Source organism: Lagopus muta, chromosome 16, assembly GCF_023343835.1.
Source record: "Lagopus muta isolate bLagMut1 chromosome 16, bLagMut1 primary, whole genome shotgun sequence".
Taxonomy (NCBI): Eukaryota; Metazoa; Chordata; class Aves; order Galliformes; family Phasianidae; genus Lagopus; species Lagopus muta.
In genome coordinates, this window is record NC_064448.1 from 9,309,067 (window position 1) to 9,331,703 (window position 22,637).

Sequence of the window (22,637 nt, forward strand, 5' to 3'; positions counted from 1 at the left end):
TGAACACCTCCAGGGACGGACGGGGCATCCACAGCCTCTCTGGGCAGCTGTTCCAGCACCTCACCACTCTCATAGGAAAGAATTTCCCCCTGACATCCAACCTCAATCTTCCCTCCCTCAACTTCAAACCATTTCCCCTTGTCCTGCTGTTATCAACCCTTTCAAAGATTCCCCTCCTGTTTCTAAGTTCCCTTTAGGTACTGAAGGCTGCAATGAGATCACCCAATAGCCTTCTTTTCTCCAGGCTGAACAAGCCCAGCTCCCTCAGCCTGTCTTTGTAGGGAGCTGCTCCAGTCCCCTGCTCATCTCTGTGGCTCTCCTCTCTGTCTTTCTCGGACTGGGGCTCCACACCTGGACGCAGCACTGCAGATGGGGCCTCACAAGAGCAGAGGGGAGGGGGACGATCACCTCCCTGTCCCTGCTGGCCACCCCCTTTCTTCTGGCCCTTTCCTGAGCCCCAAGTATCAGGAGTGCCCGGCTGCTTTTGCTGCAGAGCCTTATTAGCCAAGTGCACAAAGACCTGGGGGAAAACCTCAGCAGCTACGTTTGTACAGAGGGAAGATTTCATGCCAACGCACAGCCTGGCTTTCCCTGCTCTGCGCTGCCGGCGTCCCCCGCAGCCCCTGTGCTGTGACAAACAGCAGTGGGCTCGGGCCCAACGCCCACTCACGTCCCCATGAGGCAAAATCTGAAAACGTGCCATCCCAGCCCACTTCCAAGCCCCAGGAGCAGCTAAATCATTCATTTCTACGCTGCTGCTTCGTAACACAGAAGGAACAACAACAGGACTACCATCTCTTGAAGTCGTTTTATAAAAGTATTTGACTTACTGAGATACTGTTACAGTTACCTGAGTATTTGAAATTACAATACAAGGAAATTTCGACAATGAATTTCAGTACAGTATTTTACAATCCAGTGCTGCTGATCCCATTTATGTCCTAGTTCACTAGAGCATATATACACAGACAATGATTCTTGAAGAAAATTAAAAAGACACCCGCAAGAAAGGGGGCTGGAGATACCAATAGAACAAAGAGTTGAAATCACAAATTCAGTGCAGCATGTAGTGATAACGCAAACAAGAAAAATTAAACAGGTTTTTTTGTTCAGAGTTCTTTTTCTGGAACACAAACAAATGCATTAAAATACAAGCTTCAGTGCTAGATCAGATGAAGACACGGCGCATTTACTGCGCAGTTTCATACACAAACGCTTCCTGAGCTACTGGAGCAATAAGGCTTTGTTACTTTAGATCAGCAGCTCAGCATTCCGTTCATTTTTTCATGTCATTCTCATAAGGCAAAATTCTAAATAGAAGTTATTTTAATGCTTGAAAATTAGGATTAATTGGCAGCAACATATGAGCACGCATTTGTTACGCAGTATCAATTCACACAGCTCAGGCTGCTCAAGCAGTGGTGGGAGGAGCAGTGGGAGACAAATTCATTCACCTCTGCTGGAACGTGTTAACGTGGATAAAACCTCAGGATAACATCCATTGACTTACACACTAGTGTTGTTAAATAAATCCAAGTCAAGTCTACTTTACAATGAAGTGTGCAACAAGCAGAAGAAGTGAAGAAGAACATCGTGTGGAGTTCACATTCTTCAAGGTGCAAATCACAGCTATTCCTGTCCAAATCCTTCTGTTTCTTCAATTGCAAATAGCAGCTTCTCCTTCAACTGCTCGTAATTCTTATAGGGTGGAAGGTCTAGGCGATTGAAACTGAAAACAAAGGAAAACCTGAATTATTGTGGAATTATTTAAACCACCAAAAAGCCATTAGGAACACAGGCATATCAACTTTCCTGTTCAGAGGGATAACTGGATTTATACCCTCTAACACAGCTGTACCTTCATGTGCATTTATCTGTGAAAGCAGAGTTAAAGCACAAGCACTCTAACAATAATTTCCCAGAAATGGTGATGCACTGAGTAAGAAGCCTCACTTCATCTCTCTTTTGTATTTGAAATTTAAAATTTGAGCTTTTTCACAAAGCACCAGTGTAATTGAGAAACTGAGCAGAAGCTGCAATTTCTCTAGCGAACAGGGAGCACGAGTGTGCCTATTTGTTTTCAGTGCCAAGATAGATCAATCCCAAACTCCTGGGAAAAAAGTGCCACTTACTACATTTTTTCTTGTCAGTAGTGTGCAAATCCATGGCATTCACAATGGAATCAGCTCCACAACAAAACTGTTTTTCAGAAGTTCAACTATTACTCAACAAAGCTTACTGGCATAACCCAGTGTTTTGCTTTCACACAATCTCAGCCACTTTCATATATTACCCACTTTCTGAAATCTCAAAGTAGATTGTCATCAGTAAAAACAGAACCATAACAGAATTTTATCCTATCTACTTACCAGGTGTGACTTCTAGGTAACCAGTTTTCCTTCCCAACTTTCTCAATACAAAATTTTTGGGGTCCATTGCTCCCTGTAAAAAAAATCAAATAATTAAGTCTCAGGTCTAGCTGCCTACCTGTATCAGTAGTAATACACGACAACTGAGTGTGAAAGGCTTGAAGAGAAAGCAAGATTTTAACTGCTTGCAGAGACCAAAGACATCTGCCTTTCCCTACATCTCTCTGAAGAAACCCACGTAGAAAAATGCAGAAATATGAAGTGGTTCTGAAAGAAACTCAATCACTGAATCACACAATTGCTTTGGGACTGGAAGGAATCTCTGGACTTTTCCTGGTCCTTCCACTCTGATCAGGCAGGGATACCCAGAGCAGGCTGTCCTACCAGGACCACGTCCAAACCATCTGTCAAATCACTGATGGAAGGCGTGAACACTCCCCCGTCCCTTTTTCTGTCACAGCTCTGGCAGTACGCAAGACTTAGGAAGAAGAGTCAATATACATTCATCAAAAACATCCTTACATATACAGGTTGGTCCTTATTAAAGAAAGGAATTAATAGAAGTACAAAATGCATTAAAGAGGGCTTGTTACCCATGAGGTCAGCAAATCTTCCCACTGGTAATCTGCATGTTCCAGTAACGAACTGTAGAAGTCTCATTCTCTTTTCGTTATCTATTTCTTTTACAAACTGAAAAATAATAATTAACATTGATGTAAAATTTATTATTTACATTTTCACTTCATCATCACCCCTAGAATAGCTGGATTAGCAGCAATAATTTATATTTACACACTACAAATTTGTTGAGTAATTCTGACTGTTGCTCACTAAGCTGTTGCTGTGCTCTTCTGAGGAAAAAAGCAGTCTACAAACCTGCCAGAACCACAGTATCTGTCTGCTGGTTCTGGTATAATGCCTGTAGATGGTATGCCTCTGCCAGTCGTTTCAATCAATTTCCTGCATTCCACACAGGAGCACCTTGAGGGGAGAAAAAGGATAAAAACATGAAACTACAAGCTACTGCTTTGCTTCTACAGCAGAGTACTGTACTCAAACTCTATTGTACTTCAAAGCACCTACAATCACAGCGTTCTCATTTTGAATTGTAAACTTCACAACTTCCACAGCAAATAATAACAACCACTTTGTTGAATTTGGAGAGAGCACAGAATAGAAAAGCCATTTGTGAAAATGTTTGTATTTAGACATTCAAGCCAGGAATGTATACTTCATCACTGCCTAACCATACAATTCCGTGCAGAAATGATGTTTTGCTTCAGAGTATAATTTTGAGAGACCAAAAGTAGCTAAAACCTGGTCCACGCAGTAATGTGATCATCCACTGATATTGGCTTTTTACCTCCCTTTCTTTCAAATTACTCATTCTTTAAACACAAGCAAAACTCACTGTCAAGGATTTCAAAAGCAATCAGTCAAAAAGTTTATACTGGCAGAATCTCTGCGCTGGAAACGTGTCGGTTGTGAAGAAGAAAGTGAAGAAGAACACACTCACCAAACAGTCACCAAACAGTCACCAAACAGTCACCAAACAGTCACCAAACAGTCACCAAACAGTCACCAAACAGTCACCAAACAGTCACCAAACAGTCACCAAACAGTCACCAAACAGTCACCAACACGTGAGGCTTCTCTCACACATTCTCAAAACAGAACTGTCAGCCTTCACAAACTCTGTTCTTCAGACACTGACTGAAATTTAAGTACTACGTGTCACAGCCTGGATCTGGCAATAGTCAAAGAATCCTTTACCTCCAGTTCCTTAGCATCGAAATACTGCAGATACTGCTGTGGCAGGATTTCATTGAAGCCTTCAAAAAAAGCTTGTGTCTGTTCCTCAACACCTCGGGAAAGTCTCCATTCTGCTACCAGCCTGTAGAAGATACAGGAGGATAATTTACAATGGGCTATGCCAACCCAAGTTAATCTTTGTTAGTTTATTCTGAAATGAACCGTAAGTGATGTGAAGAAAAGTGACGTAAAGTCTGGGAAGTTCCAGGGATAGAGCACTGTACAACTGCACCTGCAGCCTTCACTCTGTGCCAACAGTTTTGAGTTAAAACCCTATGTTTCCAACCACTGCTATGGAAAGCATTTTAAGCTCAAACAGGAGGCAGCATCTACTCACTGATTATATTAATGAGAGCACAGCAGTCCCTAGGTATTTGGAGAAGGAAAAAAAAGGCAGAGCTAGATTCATCTAATATTGTCCCCAGAAATCTCAGTCATTATCCATGACAAGGTAAAATCTAGGTCAGGTGTACTGGTGAAGATAAGTAGGACTGCTAGCTTACCAAGAAACGACTATGTCCATTTGGAAAGTTCCATATTTGTTTCTGTTAATCATGAAACTTTGCTCTGTGGTAGAAACTCCACTCTCCATTAACAAAAAGGTGAAAAGCAGGCAGGAGACCCGAAGAACCTGAACCCAGGGAGAAGCAGATATTATGCTGAATTCAAGCCTAACCTGTCAGGAGAACTGGAATCTAAAGGAGAGATGAAACTCTGGGGAACGTAACACAGGACCCAGAGTATGGCAGAAGAAAGAGTATTACTTAGGCTGCAATCCGAGCTCTCCCTGGGTTCCTCAAAACTAGAAGAGAATGGTCTTCTGCAGATACTGCTTACTCTCCATCCCAATCAGGATTTTGCACAACTGCAAAATGCCAATATGTTCCTTCTGCAAATGTTACCATTTCTGTGAAATGCTCTTGGACGACTCATGAAAGCAATTCCTACTCTCTCATCTCTCAAACCTTTCCCACAAAAAGCCTTCACACAACAGATCATAAGAAAGAGGAAAATTTTACTGATTCAATTTATCTCATGTCTGCCATGTGTGCAGTGGTTTCTTGTTTGTTTCCTCTTTGTTTTGAGCAGATCCTCTGTGTAAGACGATGCTGAAGTTCACACCTTAAAGCAGAGCTTGTACACTGCTGCTCACTGGGGATATTTTGAGACAAGGAGGGGATCTTTTGAGACAAGGCACCTCATAGTTTTTCTCCAGACCACCTGAGCTCATGGTTTTCTTCTGGAATCACTCGTAGGCTCCTTTCCTTGCTTTAAAACCTTCTGGTGCTGCTATATCATAATTCCTCATTTACGACAGTACAACACTTCACATTATTCACAATGCTGCCTTGTTACAAATGCCAGGACATAACAGCACTGTAAGGGCAGTTCACATGGAAACCAGTATCGAAACGATGCATTTTTAAAAACTCAAGTTTATCACAAAAGCATCCAAAAATGTTCTTTGGTTAAAAACAAGCAACAGCATAAATGGCTGGAGAGAATATCAGCAGTCTACAAAGGCAAAATGGGAAGAATAATGTGTGCAATGGGGAACTACCATTCACATTTGTTGCCATGATGTTCTGCTAAACTAAATTATCTCTGGGAAAAAAAAAAAAACAAGTGGAGCTTCTACTAAACTGAATCTTTTGGGAAAAGTAATATATAGTAATATATTTTTTTAAATATTTCCACCAATATTTTCCTTCCAAACGCAGAATCTGAACGATTGCCACATTTTGCCAACATCAGTAATTATTCATAGACAGAATTTCAATAATGCTTCATATTGCATAGTGACAGTATTTTCTTGATTGAGATAAAAGAAACAGGAGAGATAAGAGTATTTCAAAATCTTCACTTAATCTTACCTAATATATTCTTCTTTGTTTTCTTCTGTCACGAGAATGTTGCTACCATTTGGCTTCAAATCATGGCTTTTGATTTCACCCAGAATTTCTTTATCAACTGAGAAAAACATTTCCAAGCCACATTCTTCAATATCATTCTCTCTGCAAGGAAGAAAACGTGATTATAAATAACCAGGTCCAGACTGTGCACGCAGTAGAATTGATGTGTATGAAGAATATAAGGACTTTTCTTAACTGTTTAGAGCTCAAGAATCAAGTTAAGGAAATGTTACACAATAACTGTGGTTCTGTAAGATTCACCCCACTGATGTGCATAAGCAAACTGTGCACTAGGTACAATAGCATCCTTAAATTCATGTGTTACTGGGCTGACAAACTACCCACTGCCTCTAAGCGGAATGCCCATGGAATGCAAAAACCTTTCAATAATGACATTGTTGTGTTTCATTACCTGCTGCCTTGCCAAGTAATAGCAGATAAGAAGAAAAAGACTCAGAATGCTTAATGAATTATCTTCAACTCCAGTATATTTATGGGACTATCTTGTAAACGTATCAAAACATCCTAAGCTCCTAAGTTAACAAAATAATGCATTCCTGAGAAAGAGGAATTTTCTCATTAGAGACTTCGAAGGAAGAAGAACCTTCATGCAACAAACACTGCTGGGATCTCTGTTCTCTCTATATGGTTCAGTAGCCAGAAGAACAGGTGCAACATTGCAATGTCTACGTTGGTAAGTGCTCCTACCCAGCAGCTGTGCCGTACGGCACCAAGCACAGCAATAAAGCACGCAGAAAGCCCATCTGCTGAGGACAGGGCGATGAGCTGGGCTCACGCCTAAGCACTGCTTACTGCAAAGGAAGGCACACCTACCTGGCAACGGCCACGCAGGATGCTCGACACACACTCACACACTGTTCTCCTGGGGCCCAACGCAACGGCGCAGCCACTCACACTCTGCTCCTCGACGGTCTGCAACACAAAAGTCACAAGCTGGAAATTCAATCCATCCAAGATGCCATCGGGCCTCCGTGCTCACGGCACTCGCACTCATGTCTTCCGATGATCAATCAGGCGTGTGCTTACCGAGTGAGCGCTGCTCACTGCCACTCGACACCAGCAATCTACCCCTAACTGTCAAGTATGAACAGGAACCTATGCCTAACACTAAAAGACTACAAGTAACCTATGCCTAACTCTAACATAAGAACAGGAACCTATGCCTAACACTAAAAGACTACGAGTAACCTATGCCTAACTCTAACATACGAACAATAACCTACTCCTAACACTAACACTAACCACTAAAATCAACAACAACAACAAGAACTAAACTGTAACTCCTGCAGCATTTAAATGGGAAGAGGAGAACTTGGCTCCCCAGGAGGCTCGGAGGAGGAGCTGATGGAAACTCATGCCACCCAGCTAATGCTGGGGGCAGGGGCCGCGCAGCGGGTAGGGAGCCGAGCGCCTGGACCAGCGGCGGTGGGACGGCGCCGATGCGGGGCCTGGCACGGTGGTGTGGTGCCAGGCCAGCTGTGCCGCAGGCGGATCCACCTCCATGGGCTCATCTGGAGGTGGATCCACCTCCATGGGCTCATCCGGAGGTGGATCCACCTCCATGGGCTCCACGGAGGTGGTCACAGCGCTGGTCCAGGCGCGACGGAAACGGAATCGCTGCCCCCTCCTCCGCTTGATCTTAAGGGCGGCCCCCCTCCTCCTCTTTGCTTCTGGGAAGCCAAGCTCCCTCTTCCCATTTAAAAGAGGGCAAGCATCGCCCCTCGCTCTCTTCGCTCCAGCCATGGCTGTCAGAGCTCTCAGAGCGAGTGCGTTGGCCGGGGCAGCGGTGACCAAGGTGACGGCTGTGATGCGGCGAAGGTTCTAAAATGGCAGCCGCACTGCTGGCAATGGCGTTCCACATAGCATGAGGAGGGGGCTGCAGGACAGGGCACCGGACGCCAGCTAGAAGGCGCTCCCTGTGCCCAGCGGGCAGCCCTTCTCTCCGGAAAGCAAGAGGCCACACAGGAGCCGGCCCCGAGAAAAGGGCCCTCGGCCTCCTTCATCCTCTCACTCCTGCAACGTGGGAATCCCCTTCTGGGGCTGGGCCACGCAGCACACAACACTCAGGGCACGCTCAGGGATCTCCTGAGGTCAGCGCAAACAATGTTGCGCTCCAGAGTGGACCTGACGGCGCCTGCCTGCGGGGAGAAAGAAGCTCCAGCTTCCATTTCTTCTTAAATCTAGGGTTTTTCCCCTTAAATATGGATTTTTCTGCTAGTATTCCCTCTTTTTCCCCTTCAATCTCGGGTTTTTACCATTATATATGGCTTTTTCTGCTAGAAATCCCTGTTTATCTTATTAAATCTCGGGTTTTTCCCCTTAAATATGGCTTTTTCTGCTAGAAATCCTTATTGCTTCCCTTAAATCTGGGGTTTTCTCCCAGAACTCCCTGTTTTTCCCCTTAAATCTGGGGTTTTTCCCCTTAAAGCTGGGGTTTGCTCCCAGAAATCCCTGTTTTTCCATTAAATCTGTGTTTTTTCCCCATGAAATACGGCTTTTTCTCCTAGAAATCACTGTTTTTCCTTTAAATCTGGCTTGTTTCCCATAAATATGGCTTTTTGTGCCAGAAATCCCTGTTTTTCCCCTTTAGTATCAGAGGACCAGCTCAGAGAAGCGTTTGCATGGGACGGATGGGCCGCAACTGGATCCAATCCTGCCTTTGAATTGGGACGCTGGACACAGCCTCACTGTGCGCCCAAAGACTACAAACAGCGCCACCAAAGCGGGCAGAGACGCCACGCGCTCCTGACTGCTCGCCGCTTTCACATCTCCCTCGCCCGCCCTCCCTCCCTCCCACCAATCTCTCAGGGCAGCCCTTCCCAAGCAACAAACAGAATCACACACAACTTCAGCCCGCACTCGTCCCGCTCACTGACATCCGGAGCCAGGGACAAACCTTCAGCCGTGCCCGCTCCTCCCCCACTCAAACAGGGCACCAGGCGCGTGGATCCACTCCTCGTCCAGCTTTGCTCGGCACAAATTCCAGCGGGGAGTCCTCATTCACACACCTGAAACACCAACGCACAACAACGCATCAGAAAAGGCAATCACAAAAGGAATCGGCCTCCAGCCAGGCTTTTCCGGCCGGCCCGCCGGCCGGCCGACGCCACAGCCACACGACCCCGTCGCCATCCTTGCCGCACCATCAGGCCCCGCCATCCACAGCCTCCTGCCGGCGCACTCCGGGCCGAAAGCAAAACTCCACCGAGCGAGGCCAAAAGCCAAACTCGCCATCCGGACGGAGCCCCGCGCTTCCCCGCCGCCATCTCCAAGGACCGCCGCCACGCAAACGACGCTCAGCGCGAGCGAGCGAGACGCCGGCTTCCCCGCCACGGCCAAACGAAGAGCGACGGCATCGGATCGCAGCGCGACGGCTCCCACCGCGCGACGGAGCGCGGCGCTGCCGCCGCCCGGGAGCCGCCCCGTTCGCCCCGGGCTGCGCTCCGGCACCCGCAGCTCTTGCGAGGCCGCGCGGCCCGCAAAGCCGCGAGCCGGGACCCGCCTCTGGCTGCCGGCGGCGCCTCGAGCTCCTCTCCCGACAGCCCCTCGATGCCCCCGCGCCGAGGCCCGACCCGCTTCCCGGCACGGATCCGCTCCTGCCAGCCCCGCTCACCGCTCACCGCTCCCGCGCCGCGCTGCCCCGGAAGTGCTCTCCGCCGGCAGGAAGCACTTCCGTCCCGGGCCCTACCAACCGCCTGCGGCGTCACGTTGCTGAGGGCGGCCTGCGGGCGGCCGGGGCCTGAGGGTGGAGTGGGGCGGCGGCCGGATTCCTCTCGGACGGCGCCGGAGCCGTGCGACTTTTCTCCTCCTCCTTCTCTCCTTCTCCTTCCTCCCCTTTTTCCTTTCCCTTCTCTCTCTTCTCTTTCCTTTTCCTTGCTTTTCCTTTCTATTCCTTTCTTCTCTTGGCTTTTCCTTTCCTTTTCTCTTCCTTCTCTTCCCCTTCACAGTTCCCTTTTCCTTCCCTTCCTTCCTTCCTTCCCCTCCCTTGCCCTCTCCTCCCCTCCTTTCCCTTTCTCTCCACGCTCTTTATCCAGCTCTGAAATGGAGTTGCATCAAGATCATCTACGCAGGCAATAAATAACTTGTGCTGCATTTCATTGTTTTGTGCTCTTACCAGACTCAGATTTGGTTTGCCCTTCACTCAAGAATCACAGAATGGCCAGGGTTGGAAGGGACCTCAAGGATCATGAAGCTCCAGCCCCCTGCCACACGCAGGGCCACCAACCTCCCCATTTCACAGCAGCCCAGGCTGCCCAGGGCCCCATCCAACCCGGCCTTGAACACCTCCAGGGACGGACGGGGCATCCACAGCCTCTCTGGGCAGCTGTTCCAGCACCTCACCACTCTCATAGGAAAGAATTTCCCCCTGACATCCAACCTCAATCTTCCCTCCCTCAACTTCAAACCATTTCCCCTTGTCCTGCTGTTATCAACCCTTTCAAAGATTCCCCTCCTGTTTCTAAGTTCCCTTTAGGTACTGAAGGCTGCAATGAGATCACCCAATAGCCTTCTTTTCTCCAGGCTGAACAAGCCCAGCTCCCTCAGCCTGTCTTTGTAGGGAGCTGCTCCAGTCCCCTGCTCATCTCTGTGGCTCTCCTCTCTGTCTTTCTCGGACTGGGGCTCCACACCTGGACGCAGCACTGCAGATGGGGCCTCACAAGAGCAGAGGGGAGGGGGACGATCACCTCCCTGTCCCTGCTGGCCACCCCCTTTCTTCTGGCCCTTTCCTGAGCCCCAAGTATCAGGAGTGCCCGGCTGCTTTTGCTGCAGAGCCTTATTATCCAAGTGCACAAAGACCTGGGGGAAAACCTCAGCAGCTACGTTTGTACAGAGGGAAGATTTCATGCCAACGCACAGCCTGGCTTTCCCTGCTCTGCGCTGCCGGCGTCCCCCGCAGCCCCTGTGCTGTGACAAACAGCAGTGGGCTCGGGCCCAACGCCCACTCACGTCCCCATGAGGCAAAATCTGAAAACGTGCCATCCCAGCCCACTTCCAAGCCCCAGGAGCAGCTAAATCATTCATTTCTACGCTGCTGCTTCGTAACACAGAAGGAACAACAACAGGACTACCATCTCTTTAAGTCGTTTTATAAAAGTATTTGACTTACTGAGATACTGTTACAGTTACCTGAGTATTTGAAATTACAATACAAGGAAATTTCGACAATGAATTTCAGTACAGTATTTTACAATCCAGTGCTGCTGATCCCATTTATGTCCTAGTTCACTAGAGCATATATACACAGACAATGATTCTTGAAGAAAATTAAAAAGACACCCGCAAGAAAGGGGGCTGGAGATACCAATAGAACAAAGAGTTGAAATCACAAATTCAGTGCAGCATGTAGTGATAACGCAAACAAGAAAAATTAAACAGGTTTTTTTCTTCAGAGTTCTTTTTCTTTTTCTGGAACACAAACAAATGCATTAAAATACAAGCTTCAGTGCTAGATCAGATGAAGACACGGCGCATTTACTGCGCAGTTTCATACACAAACGCTTCCTGAGCTACTGGAGCAATAAGGCTTTGTTACTTTAGATCAGCAGCTCAGCATTCCGTTCATTTTTTCATGTCATTCTCATAAGGCAAAATTCTAAATAGAAGTTATTTTAATGCTTGAAAATTAGGATTAATTGGCAGCAACATATGAGCACGCATTTGTTACGCAGTATCAATTCACACAGCTCAGGCTGCTCAAGCAGTGGTGGGAGGAGCAGTGGGAGACAAATTCATTCACCTCTGCTGGAACGTGTTAACGTGGATAAAACCTCAGGATAACATCCATTGACTTACACACTAGTGTTGTTAAATAAATCCAAGTCAAGTCTACTTTACAATGAAGTGTGCAACAAGCAGAAGAAGTGAAGAAGAACATCGTGTGGAGTTCACATTCTTCAAGGTGCAAATCACAGCTATTCCTGTCCAAATCCTTCTGTTTCTTCAATTGCAAATAACAGCTTCTCCTTCAACTGCTCGTAATTCTTATAGGGTGGAAGGTCTAGGCGATTGAAACTGAAAACAAAGGAAAACCTGAATTATTGTGGAATTATTTAAACCACCAAAAAGCCATTAGGAACACAGGCATATCAACTTTCCTGTTCAGAGGGATAACTGGATTTATACCCTCTAACACAGCTGTACCTTCATGTGCATTTATCTGTGAAAGTAGAGTTAAAGCACAAGCACTCTAACAATAATTTCCCAGAAATGGTGATGCACTGAGTAAGAAGCCTCACTTCATCTCTCTTTTGTATTTGAAATTTAAAATTTGAGCTTTTTCACAAAGCACCAGTGTAATTGAGAAACTGAGCAGAAGCTGCAATTTCTCTAGCGAACAGGGAGCACGAGTGTGCCTATTTGTTTTCAGTGCCAAGATAGATCAATCCCAAACTCCTGGGAAAAAAGTGCCACTTACTACATTTTTTCTTTTCAGTAGTGTGCAAATCCATGGCATTCACAATGGAATCAGCTCCACAACAAAACTGTTTTTCAGAAGTTCAACTATTACTCAACAAAGCTTACTGGCATAACCCAGTGTTTTGCTTTCACACAATCTCAGCCACTTTCATATATTACCCACTTTCTGAAATCTCAAAGTAGATTGTCATCAGTAAAAACAGAACCATAACAGAATTTTATCCTATCTACTTACCAGGTGTGACTTCTAGGTAACCAGTTTTCCTTCCCAACTTTCTCAATACAAAATTTTTGGGGTCCATTGCTCCCTGTAAAAAAAATCAAATAATTAAGTCTCAGGTCTAGCTGCCTACCTGTATCAGTAGTAATACACGACAACTGAGTGTGAAAGGCTTGAAGAGAAAGCAAGATTTTAACTGCTTGCAGAGACCAAAGACATCTGCCTTTCCCTACATCTCTCTGAAGAAACCCACGTAGAAAAATGCAGAAATATGAAGTGGTTCTGAAAGAAACTCAATCACTGAATCACACAATTGCTTTGGGACTGGAAGGAATCTCTGGACTTTTCCTGGTCCTTCCACTCTGATCAGGCAGGGATACCCAGAGCAGGCTGTCCTACCAGGACCACGTCCAAACCATCTGTCAAATCACTGATGGAAGGCGTGAACACTCCCCCGTCCCTTTTTCTGTCACAGCTCTGGCAGTACGCAAGACTTAGGAAGAAGAGTCAATATACATTCATCAAAAACATCCTTACATATACAGGTTGGTCCTTATTAAAGAAAGGAATTAATAGAGGTACAAAATGCATTAAAGAGGGCTTGTTACCCATGAGGTCAGCAAATCCTCCCACTGGTAATCTGCATGTTCCAGTAACGAACTGTAGAAGTCTCATTCTCTTTTCGTTATCTATTTCTTTTACAAACTGAAAAATAATAATTAACATTGATGTAAAATTTATTATTTACATTTTCACTTCATCATCACCCCTAGAATAGCTGGATTAGCAGCAATAATTTATATTTACACACTACAAATTTCTTGAGTAATTCTGACTGTTGCTCACTAAGCTGTTGCTGTGCTCTTCTGAGGAAAAAAGCAGTCTACAAACCTGCCAGAACCACAGTATCTGTCTGCTGGTTCTGGTATAATGCCTGTAGATGGTATGCCTCTGCCAGTCGTTTAAATCAATTTCCTGCATTCCACACAGGAGCACCTTGAGGGGAGAAAAAGGATAAAAACATGAAACTACAAGCTACTGCTTTGCTTCTACAGCAGAGTACTGTACTCAAACTCTATTGTACTTCAAAGCACCTACAATCACAGCGTTCTCATTTTGAATTGTAAACTTCACAACTTCCACAGCAAATAATAACAACCACTTTGTTGAATTTGGAGAGAGCACAGAATAGAAAAGCCATTTGTGAAAATGTTTGTATTTAGACATTCAAGCCAGGAATGTATACTTCATCACTGCCTAACCATACAATTCCGTGCAGAAATGATGTTTTGCTTCAGAGTATAATTTTGAGAGACCAAAAGTAGCTAAAACCTGGTCCACGCAGTAATGTGATCATCCACTGATATTGGCTTTTTACCTCCCTTTCTTTCAAATTACTCATTCTTTAAACACAAGCAAAACTCACTGTCAAGGATTTCAAAAGCAATCAGTCAAAAAGTTTATACTGGCAGAATCTCTGCGCTGGAAACGTGTCGGTTGTGAAGAAGAAAGTGAAGAAGAACACACTCACCAAACAGTCACCAAACACTCACCAAACACTCACCAAACACTCACCAAACACTCACCAAACAGTCACCAAACAGTCACCAAACAGTCACCAAACAGTCACCAAACAGTCACCAAACAGTCACCAAACAGTCACCAAACACTCACCAAACACTCACCAAACACTCACCAAACACTCACCAAACACTCACCAAACACTCACCAAACACTCACCAACACGTGAGGCTTCTCTCACACATTCTCCAAACAGAACTGTCAGCCTTCACAAACTCTGTTCTTCAGACACTGACTGAAATTTAAGTACTACGTGTCACAGCCTGGATCTGGCAATAGTCAAAGAATCCTTTACCTCCAGTTCCTTAGCATCGAAATACTGCAGATACTGCTGTGGCAGGATTTCATTGAAGCCTTCAAAAAAAGCTTGTGTCTGTTCCTCAACACCTCGGGAAAGTCTCCATTCTGCTACCAGCCTGTAGAAGATACAGGAGGATAATTTACAATGGGCTATGCCAACCCAAGTTAATCTTTGTTAGTTTATTCTGAAATGAACCGTAAGTGATGTGAAGAAAAGTGACGTAAAGTCTGGGAAGTTCCAGGGATAGAGCACTGTACAACTGCACCTGCAGCCTTCACTCTGTGCCAACAGTTTTGAGTTAAAACCCTATGTTTCCAACCACTGCTATGGAAAGCATTTTAAGCTCAAACAGGAGGCAGCATCTACTCACTGATGATATTAATGAGAGCACAGCAGTCCCTAGGTATTTGGAGAAGGAAAAAAAAGGCAGAGCTAGATTCATCTAATATTGTCCCCAGAAATCTCAGTCATTATCCATGACAAGGTAAAATCTAGGTCAGGTGTACTGGTGAAGATAAGTAGGACTGCTAGCTTACCAAGAAACGACTATGTCCATTTGGAAAGTTCCATATTTGTTTCTGTTAATCATGAAACTTTGCTCTGTGGTAGAAACTCCACTCTCCATTAACAAAAAGGTGAAAAGCAGGCAGGAGACCCGAAGAACCTGAACCCAGGGAGAAGCAGATATTATGCTGAATTCAAGCCTAACCTGTCAGGAGAACTGGAATCTAAAGGAGAGATGAAACTCTGGGGAACGTAACACAGGACCCAGAGTATGGCAGAAGAATATTACTTAGGCTGCAATCCGAGCTCTCCCTGGGTTCCTCAAAACTAGAAGAGAATGGTCTTCTGCAGATACTGCTTACTCTCCATCCCAATCAGGATTTTGCACAACTGCAAAATGCCAATATGTTCCTTCTGCAAATGTTACCATTTCTGTGAAATGCTCTTGGACGACTCATGAAAGCAATTCCTACTCTCTCATCTCTCAAACCTTTCCCACAAAAAGCCTTCACACAACATATCATAAGAAAGAGGAAAATTTTACTGATTCAATTTATCTCATGTCTGCCATGTGTGCAGTGGTTTCTTGTTTGTTTCCTCTTTGTTTTGAGCAGATCCTCTGTGTAAGACGATGCTGAAGTTCACACCTTAAAGCAGAGCTTGTACACTGCTGCTCACTGGGGATATTTTGAGACAAGGAGGGGATCTTTTGAGACAAGGCACCTCATAGTTTTTCTCCAGACCACCTGAGCTCATGGTTTTCTTCTGGAATCACTCGTAGGCTCCTTTCCTTGCTTTAAAACCTTCTGGTGCTGCTATATCATAATTCCTCACTTACGACAGTACAACACTTCACATTATTCACAATGCTGCCTTGTTACAAATGCCAGGACATAACAGCACTGTAAGGGCAGTTCACATGGAAACCAGTATCGAAACGATGCATTTTTAAAAACTCAAGTTTATCACAAAAGCATCCAAAAATGTTCTTTGGTTAAAAACAAGCAACAGCATAAATGGCTGGAGAGAATATCAGCAGTCTACAAAGGCAAAATGTGAAGAATAATGTATGCAATGGGGAACTACCATTCACATTTGTTGCCATGATGTTCTGCTAAGCTAAATTATCTCTGGGAAAAAAAAAAAAACAAGTGGAGCTTCTACTAAACTGAATCTTTTGGGAAAAGTAATATATAGTAATATATTTTTTTAAATATTTCCACCAATATTTTCCTTCCAAACGCAGAATCTGAACGATTGCCACATTTTGCCAACATCAGTAATTATTCATAGACAGAATTTCAATAATGCTTCATATTGCATAGTGACAGTATTTTCTTGATTGAGATAAAAGAGACAGGAGAGATAAGAGTATTTCAAAATCTTCACTTAATCTTACCTAATATATTCTTCTTTGTTTTCTTCTGTCACGAGAATGTTGCTACCATTTGGCTTCAAATCATGGCTTTTGATTTCACCCAGAATTTCTTTGTCAACTGAGAAAAACATTTCCAAGCCACATTCTTCAATATCATTCTCTCTGCAAGGAAGAAAACGTGATTATAAATAACCAGGTCCAGACTGTGCACGCAGTAGAATTGATGTGTATGAAGAATATAAGGACTTTTCTTAACTGTTTAGAGCTCAAGAATCAAGTTAAGGAAATGTTACACAATAACTGTGGTTCTGTAAGATTCACCCCACTGATGTGCATAAGCAAACTGTGCACTAGGTACAATAGCATCCTTAAATTCATGTGTCACTGGGCTGACAAACTACCCACTGCCTCTAAGCGGAATGCCCATGGAATGCAAAAACCTTTCAATAATGACATTGTTGTGTTTCATTACCTGCTGCCTTGCCAAGTAAGAGCAGATAAGAAGAAAAAGACTCAGAATGCTTAATGAATTATCTTCAACTCCAGTATATTTATGGGACTATCTTGTAAACGTATCAAAACATCCTAAGCTCCTAAGTTAACAAAATAATGCATTCCTGAGAAAGAGGAATTTTCTCATTAGAGACTTCGAAGGAAGAAGAACCTTCATGCAACAAACACTGCTGGGATCTCTGTTCTCTCTATATGGTTCAGTAGCCAGAATAACAGGTGCAACATTGCAATGTCTACGTTGGTAAGTGCTCCTACCCAGCAGCTGTGCCGTACGGCACCAAGCACAGCAATAAAGCACGCAGAAAGCCCATCTGCTGAGGACAGGGCGATGAGCTGGGCTCACGCCTAAGCACTGCTTACTGCAAAGGAAGGCACACCTACCTGGCAACGGCCACGCAGGATGCTCGACACACACTCACACACTGTTCTCCTGGGGCCCAACGCAACGGCGCAGCCACTCACACTCTGCTCCTCGACGGTCTGCAACACAAAAGTCACAAGCTGGAAATTCAATCCATCCAAGATGCCATCGGGCCTCCGTGCTCACGGCACTCGCACTCATGTCTTCGCATGATCAATCAGGCGTGTGCTTACCGAGTGAGCGCTGCTCACTGCCACTCGACACCAGCAATCTACCCCTAACTGTCAAGTATGAACAGGAACCTATGCCTAACACTAAAAGACTACAAGTAACCTATGCCTAACTCTAACATAAGAACAGGAACCTATGCCTAACACTAAAAGACTAAAAGTAACCTACGCCTAACTCTAACTCAAGAACAGGAAACTATGCCTAACACTAAAAGACTACGAGTAACCTATGCCTAACTCTAACATACGAACAATAACCTACTCCTAACACTAACCACTAAAATCAACAACAACAACAAGAACTAAACTGTAACTCCTGCAGCATTTAAATGGGAAGAGGAGAACTTGGCTCCCCAGGAGGCTCGGAGGAGGAGCTGATGGAAACTCATGCCACCCAGCTAATGCTGGGGGCGGGGGCCGCGCAGCGGGTAGGGAGCCGAGCGCCTGGACCAGCGGCGGTGGGACGGCGCCGATGCGGGGCCTGGCACGGTGGTGTGGTGCCAGGCCAGCTGTGCCGCAGGCGGATCCACCTCCATGGGCTCATCTGGAGGTGGATCCACCTCCATGGGCTCATCCAGAGGTGGATCCACCTCCATGGGCTCTTCCGGAGGTGGATCCACCTCCATGGGCTCTTCCGGAGGTGGATCCACCTCCATGGGCTCCACGGAGGTGGTCACAGCGCTGGTCCAGGCGCGACGGAAACGGAATCGCTGCCCCCTCCTCCGCTTGATCTTAAGGGCGGCCCCCCTCCTCCTCTTTGCTTCTGGGAAGCCAAGCTCCCTCTTCCCATTTAAAAGAGGGCAAGCATCGCCCCTCGCTCTCTTCGCTCCAGCCATGGCTGTCAGAGCTCTCAGAGCGAGTGCGTTGGCCGGGGCAGCGGTGACCAAGGTGACGGCTGTGATGCGGCGAAGGTTCTAAAATGGCAGCCGCACTGCTGGCAATGGCGTTCCACATAGCATGAGGAGGGGGCTGCAGGACAGGGCACCGGACGCCAGCTAGAAGGCGCTCCCTGTGCCCAGCGGGCAGCCCTTCTCTCCGGAAAGCAAGAGGCCACACAGGAGCCGGCCCCGAGAAAAGGGCCCTCGGCCTCCTTCATCCTCTCACTCCTGCAACGTGGGAATCCCCTTCTGGGGCTGGGCCACGCAGCACACAACACTCAGGGCACGCTCAGGGATCTCCTGAGGTCAGCGCAAACAATGTTGCGCTCCAGAGTGGACCTGACGGCGCCTGCCTGCGGGGAGAAAGAAGCTCCAGCTTCCATTTCTTCTTAAATCTAGGGTTTTTCCCCTTAAATATGGATTTTTCTGCTAGTATTCCCTCTTTTTCCCCTTCAATCTCGGGTTTCTACCATTATATATGGCTTTTTCTGCTAGAAATCCCTGTTTATCTTATTAAATCTCGGGTTTTTCCCCTTAAATATGGCTTTTTCTGCTAGAAATCCTTATTGCTTCCCTTAAATCTGGGGTTTTCTCCCAGAACTCCCTGTTTTTCCCCTTAAATCTGGGGTTTTTCCCCTTAAATCTGGGGTTTGCTCCCAGAAATCCCTGTTTTTCCATTAAATCTGTGTTTTTTCCCCATGAAATACGGCTTTTTCTCCTAGAAATCACTGTTTTTCCTTTAAATCTGGCTTGTTTCCCATAAATATGGCTTTTTGTGCCAGAAATCCCTGTTTTTCCCCTTTAGTATCAGAGGACCAGCTCAGAGAAGCGTTTGCATGGGACGGATGGGCCGCAACTGGATCCAATCCTGCCTTTGAATTGGGACGCTGGACACAGCCTCACTGTGCGCCCAAAGACTACAAACAGCGCCACCAAAGCGGGCAGAGACGCCACGCGCTCCTGACTGCTCGCCGCTTTCACATCTCCCTCGCCCGCCCGCCCTCCCTCCCACCAATCTCTCAGGGCAGCCCTTCCCAAGCAACAAACAGAATCACACACAACTTCAGCCCGCACTCGTCCCGCTCACTGACATCCGGAGCCAGGGACAAACCTTCAGCCGTGCCCGCTCCTCCCCCACTCAAACAGGGCACCAGGCGCGTGGATCCACTCCTCGTCCAGCTTTGCTCGGCACAAATTCCAGCGGGGAGTCCTCATTCACACACCTGAAACACCAACGCACAACAACGCATCAGAAAAGGCAATCAGAAAAGGAATCGGCCTCCAGCCAGGCTTTTCCGGCCGGCCCGCCGGCCGGCCGACGCCACAGCCACACGACCCCGTCGCCATCCTTGCCGCACCATCAGGCCCCGCCATCCACAGCCTCCTGCCGGCGCACTCCGGGCCGAAAGCAAAACTCCACCGAGCGAGGCCAAAAGCCAAACTCGCCATCCGGACGGAGCCCCGCGCTTCCCCGCCGCCATCTCCAAGGACCGCCGCCACGCAAACGACGCTCAGCGAGAGCGAGCGAGACGCCGGCTTCCCCGCCACGGCCAAACGAAGAGCGACGGCATCGGATCGCAGCGCGACGGCTCCCACCGCGCGACGGAGCGCGGCGCTGCCGCCGCCCGGGAGCCGCCCCGTTCGCCCCGGGCTGCGCTCCGGCACCCGCAGCTCTTGCGAGGCCGCGCGGCCCGCAAAGCCGCGAGCCGGGACCCGCCTCTGGCTGCCGGCGGCGCCTCGAGCTCCTCTCCCGACAGCCCCTCGATGCCCCCGCGCCGAGGCCCGACCCGCTTCCCGGCACGGATCCGCTCCTGCCAGCCCCGCTCACCGCTCACCGCTCACCGCTCACCGCTCACCGCTCACCGCTCACCGCTCACCGCTCACCGCTCACCGCTCACCGCTCACCGCTCACCGCTCACCGCTCACCGCTCACCGCTCACCGCTCACCGCTCACCGCTCACCGCTCACCGCTCACCGCTCACCGCTCACCGCTCCCGCGCCGCGCTGCCCCGGAAGTGCTCTCCGCCGGCACGAAGCACTTCCGTCCCGGGCCCTACCAACCGCCTGCGGCGTCACGTTGCTGAGGGCGGCCTGCGGGCGGCCGGGGCCTGAGGGTGGAGTGGGGCGGCGGCCGGATTCCTCTCGGACGGCGCCGGAGCCGTGCGACTTTTCTCCTCCTCCTTCTCTCCTTCTCCTTCCTCCCCTTTTTCCTTTCCCTTCTCTCTCTTCTCTTTCCTGTTCCTTGCTTTTCCTTTCTATTCCTTTCTTCTCTTGGCTTTTCCTTTCCTTTTCTCTTCCTTCTCTTCCCCTTCACAGTTCCCTTTTCCTTCCCTTCCTTCCTTCCTTCCCCTCCCTTGCCCTCTCCTCCCCTCCTTTCCCTTTCTCTCCACGCTCTTTATCCAGCTCTGAAATGGAGTTGCATCAAGATCATCTACGCAGGCAATAAATAACTTGTGCTGCATTTCATTGTTTTGTGCTCTTACCAGACTCAGATTTGGTTTGCCCTTCACTCAAGAATCACAGAATGGCCAGGGTTGGAAGGGACCTCAAGGATCATGAAGCTCCAGCCCCCTGCCACACGCAGGGCCACCAACCTCCCCATTTCACAGCAGCCCAGGCTGCCCAGGGCCCCATCCAACCCGGCTTTGAACACCTCCAGGGACGGACGGGGCATCCACAGCCTCTCTGGGCAGCTGTTCCAGCACCTCACCACTCTCATAGGAAAGAATTTCCCCCTGACATCCAACCTCAATCTTCCCTCCCTCAACTTCAAACCATTTCCCCTTGTCCTGCTGTTATCAACCCTTTCAAAGATTCCCCTCCTGTTTCTAAGTTCCCTTTAGGTACTGAAGGCTGCAATGAGATCACCCAATAGCCTTCTTTTCTCCAGGCTGAACAAGCCCAGCTCCCTCAGCCTGTCTTTGTAGGGAGCTGCTCCAGTCCCCTGCTCATCTCTGTGGCTCTCCTCTCTGTCTTTCTCGGACTGGGGCTCCACACCTGGACGCAGCACTGCAGATGGGGCCTCACAAGAGCAGAGGGGAGGGGGACGATCACCTCCCTGTCCCTGCTGGCCACCCCCTTTCTTCTGGCCCTTTCCTGAGCCCCAAGTATCAGGAGTGCCCGGCTGCTTTTGCTGCAGAGCCTTATTATCCAAGTGCACAAAGACCTGGGGGAAAACCTCAGCAGCTACGTTTGTACAGAGGGAAGATTTCATGCCAACGCACAGCCTGGCTTTCCCTGCTCTGCGCTGCCGGCGTCCCCCGCAGCCCCTGTGCTGTGACAAACAGCAGTGGGCTCGGGCCCAACGCCCACTCACGTCCCCATGAGGCAAAATCTGAAAACGTGCCATCCCAGCCCACTTCCAAGCCCCAGGAGCAGCTAAATCATTCATTTCTACGCTGCTGCTTCGTAACACAGAAGGAACAACAACAGGACTACCATCTCTTGAAGTCGTTTTATAAAAGTATTTGACTTACTGAGATACTGTTACAGTTACCTGAGTATTTGAAATTACAATACAAGGAAATTTCGACAATGAATTTCAGTACAGTATTTTACAATCCAGTGCTGCTGATCCCATTTATGTCCTAGTTCACTAGAGCATATATACACAGACAATGATTCTTGAAGAAAATTAAAAAGACACCCGCAAGAAAGGGGGCTGGAGATACCAATAGAACAAAGAGTTGAAATCACAAATTCAGTGCAGCATGTAGTGATAACGCAAACAAGAAAAATTAAACAGGTTTTTTTGTTCAGAGTTCTTTTTCTGGAACACAAACAAATGCATTAAAATACAAGCTTCAGTGCTAGATCAGATGAAGACACGGCGCATTTACTGCGCAGTTTCATACACAAACGCTTCCTGAGCTACTGGAGCAATAAGGCTTTGTTACTTTAGATCAGCAGCTCAGCATTCCGTTCATTTTTTCATGTCATTCTCATAAGGCAAAATTCTAAATAGAAGTTATTTTAATGCTTGAAAATTAGGATTAATTGGCAGCAACATATGAGCACGCATTTGGTACGCAGTATCAATTCACACAGCTCAGGCTGATCAAGCAGTGGTGGGAGGAGCAGTGGGAGACAAATTCATTCACCTCTGCTGGAACGTGTTAACGTGGATAAAACCTCAGGAT

The 22,637-nt window shown here is 47.3% G+C and overlaps 1 protein-coding gene across 4 annotated transcripts in view; it reads right to left on the reverse strand.

Moving 5' to 3' along the window:
* ITCH (itchy E3 ubiquitin protein ligase) overlaps positions 1 to 22,637 on the reverse strand; it is a 232,467-nt gene that overhangs the window by 102,045 nt on the left and 107,785 nt on the right. Inside the window, exon 19 of one of the 4 annotated variants that reach the window (XM_048963525.1) lies at positions 16,519 to 16,678. The exons of the other annotated variants lie outside the window; for them this stretch is intronic. Within the exon in view, the coding sequence (XP_048819482.1) occupies positions 16,534 to 16,678 (145 nt within the window). The 3' untranslated portion in view covers positions 16,519 to 16,533. Of the gene's footprint in view, positions 1 to 16,518; positions 16,679 to 22,637 lie in introns of those variants that run through there. 4 annotated transcript variants of the gene reach the window in all.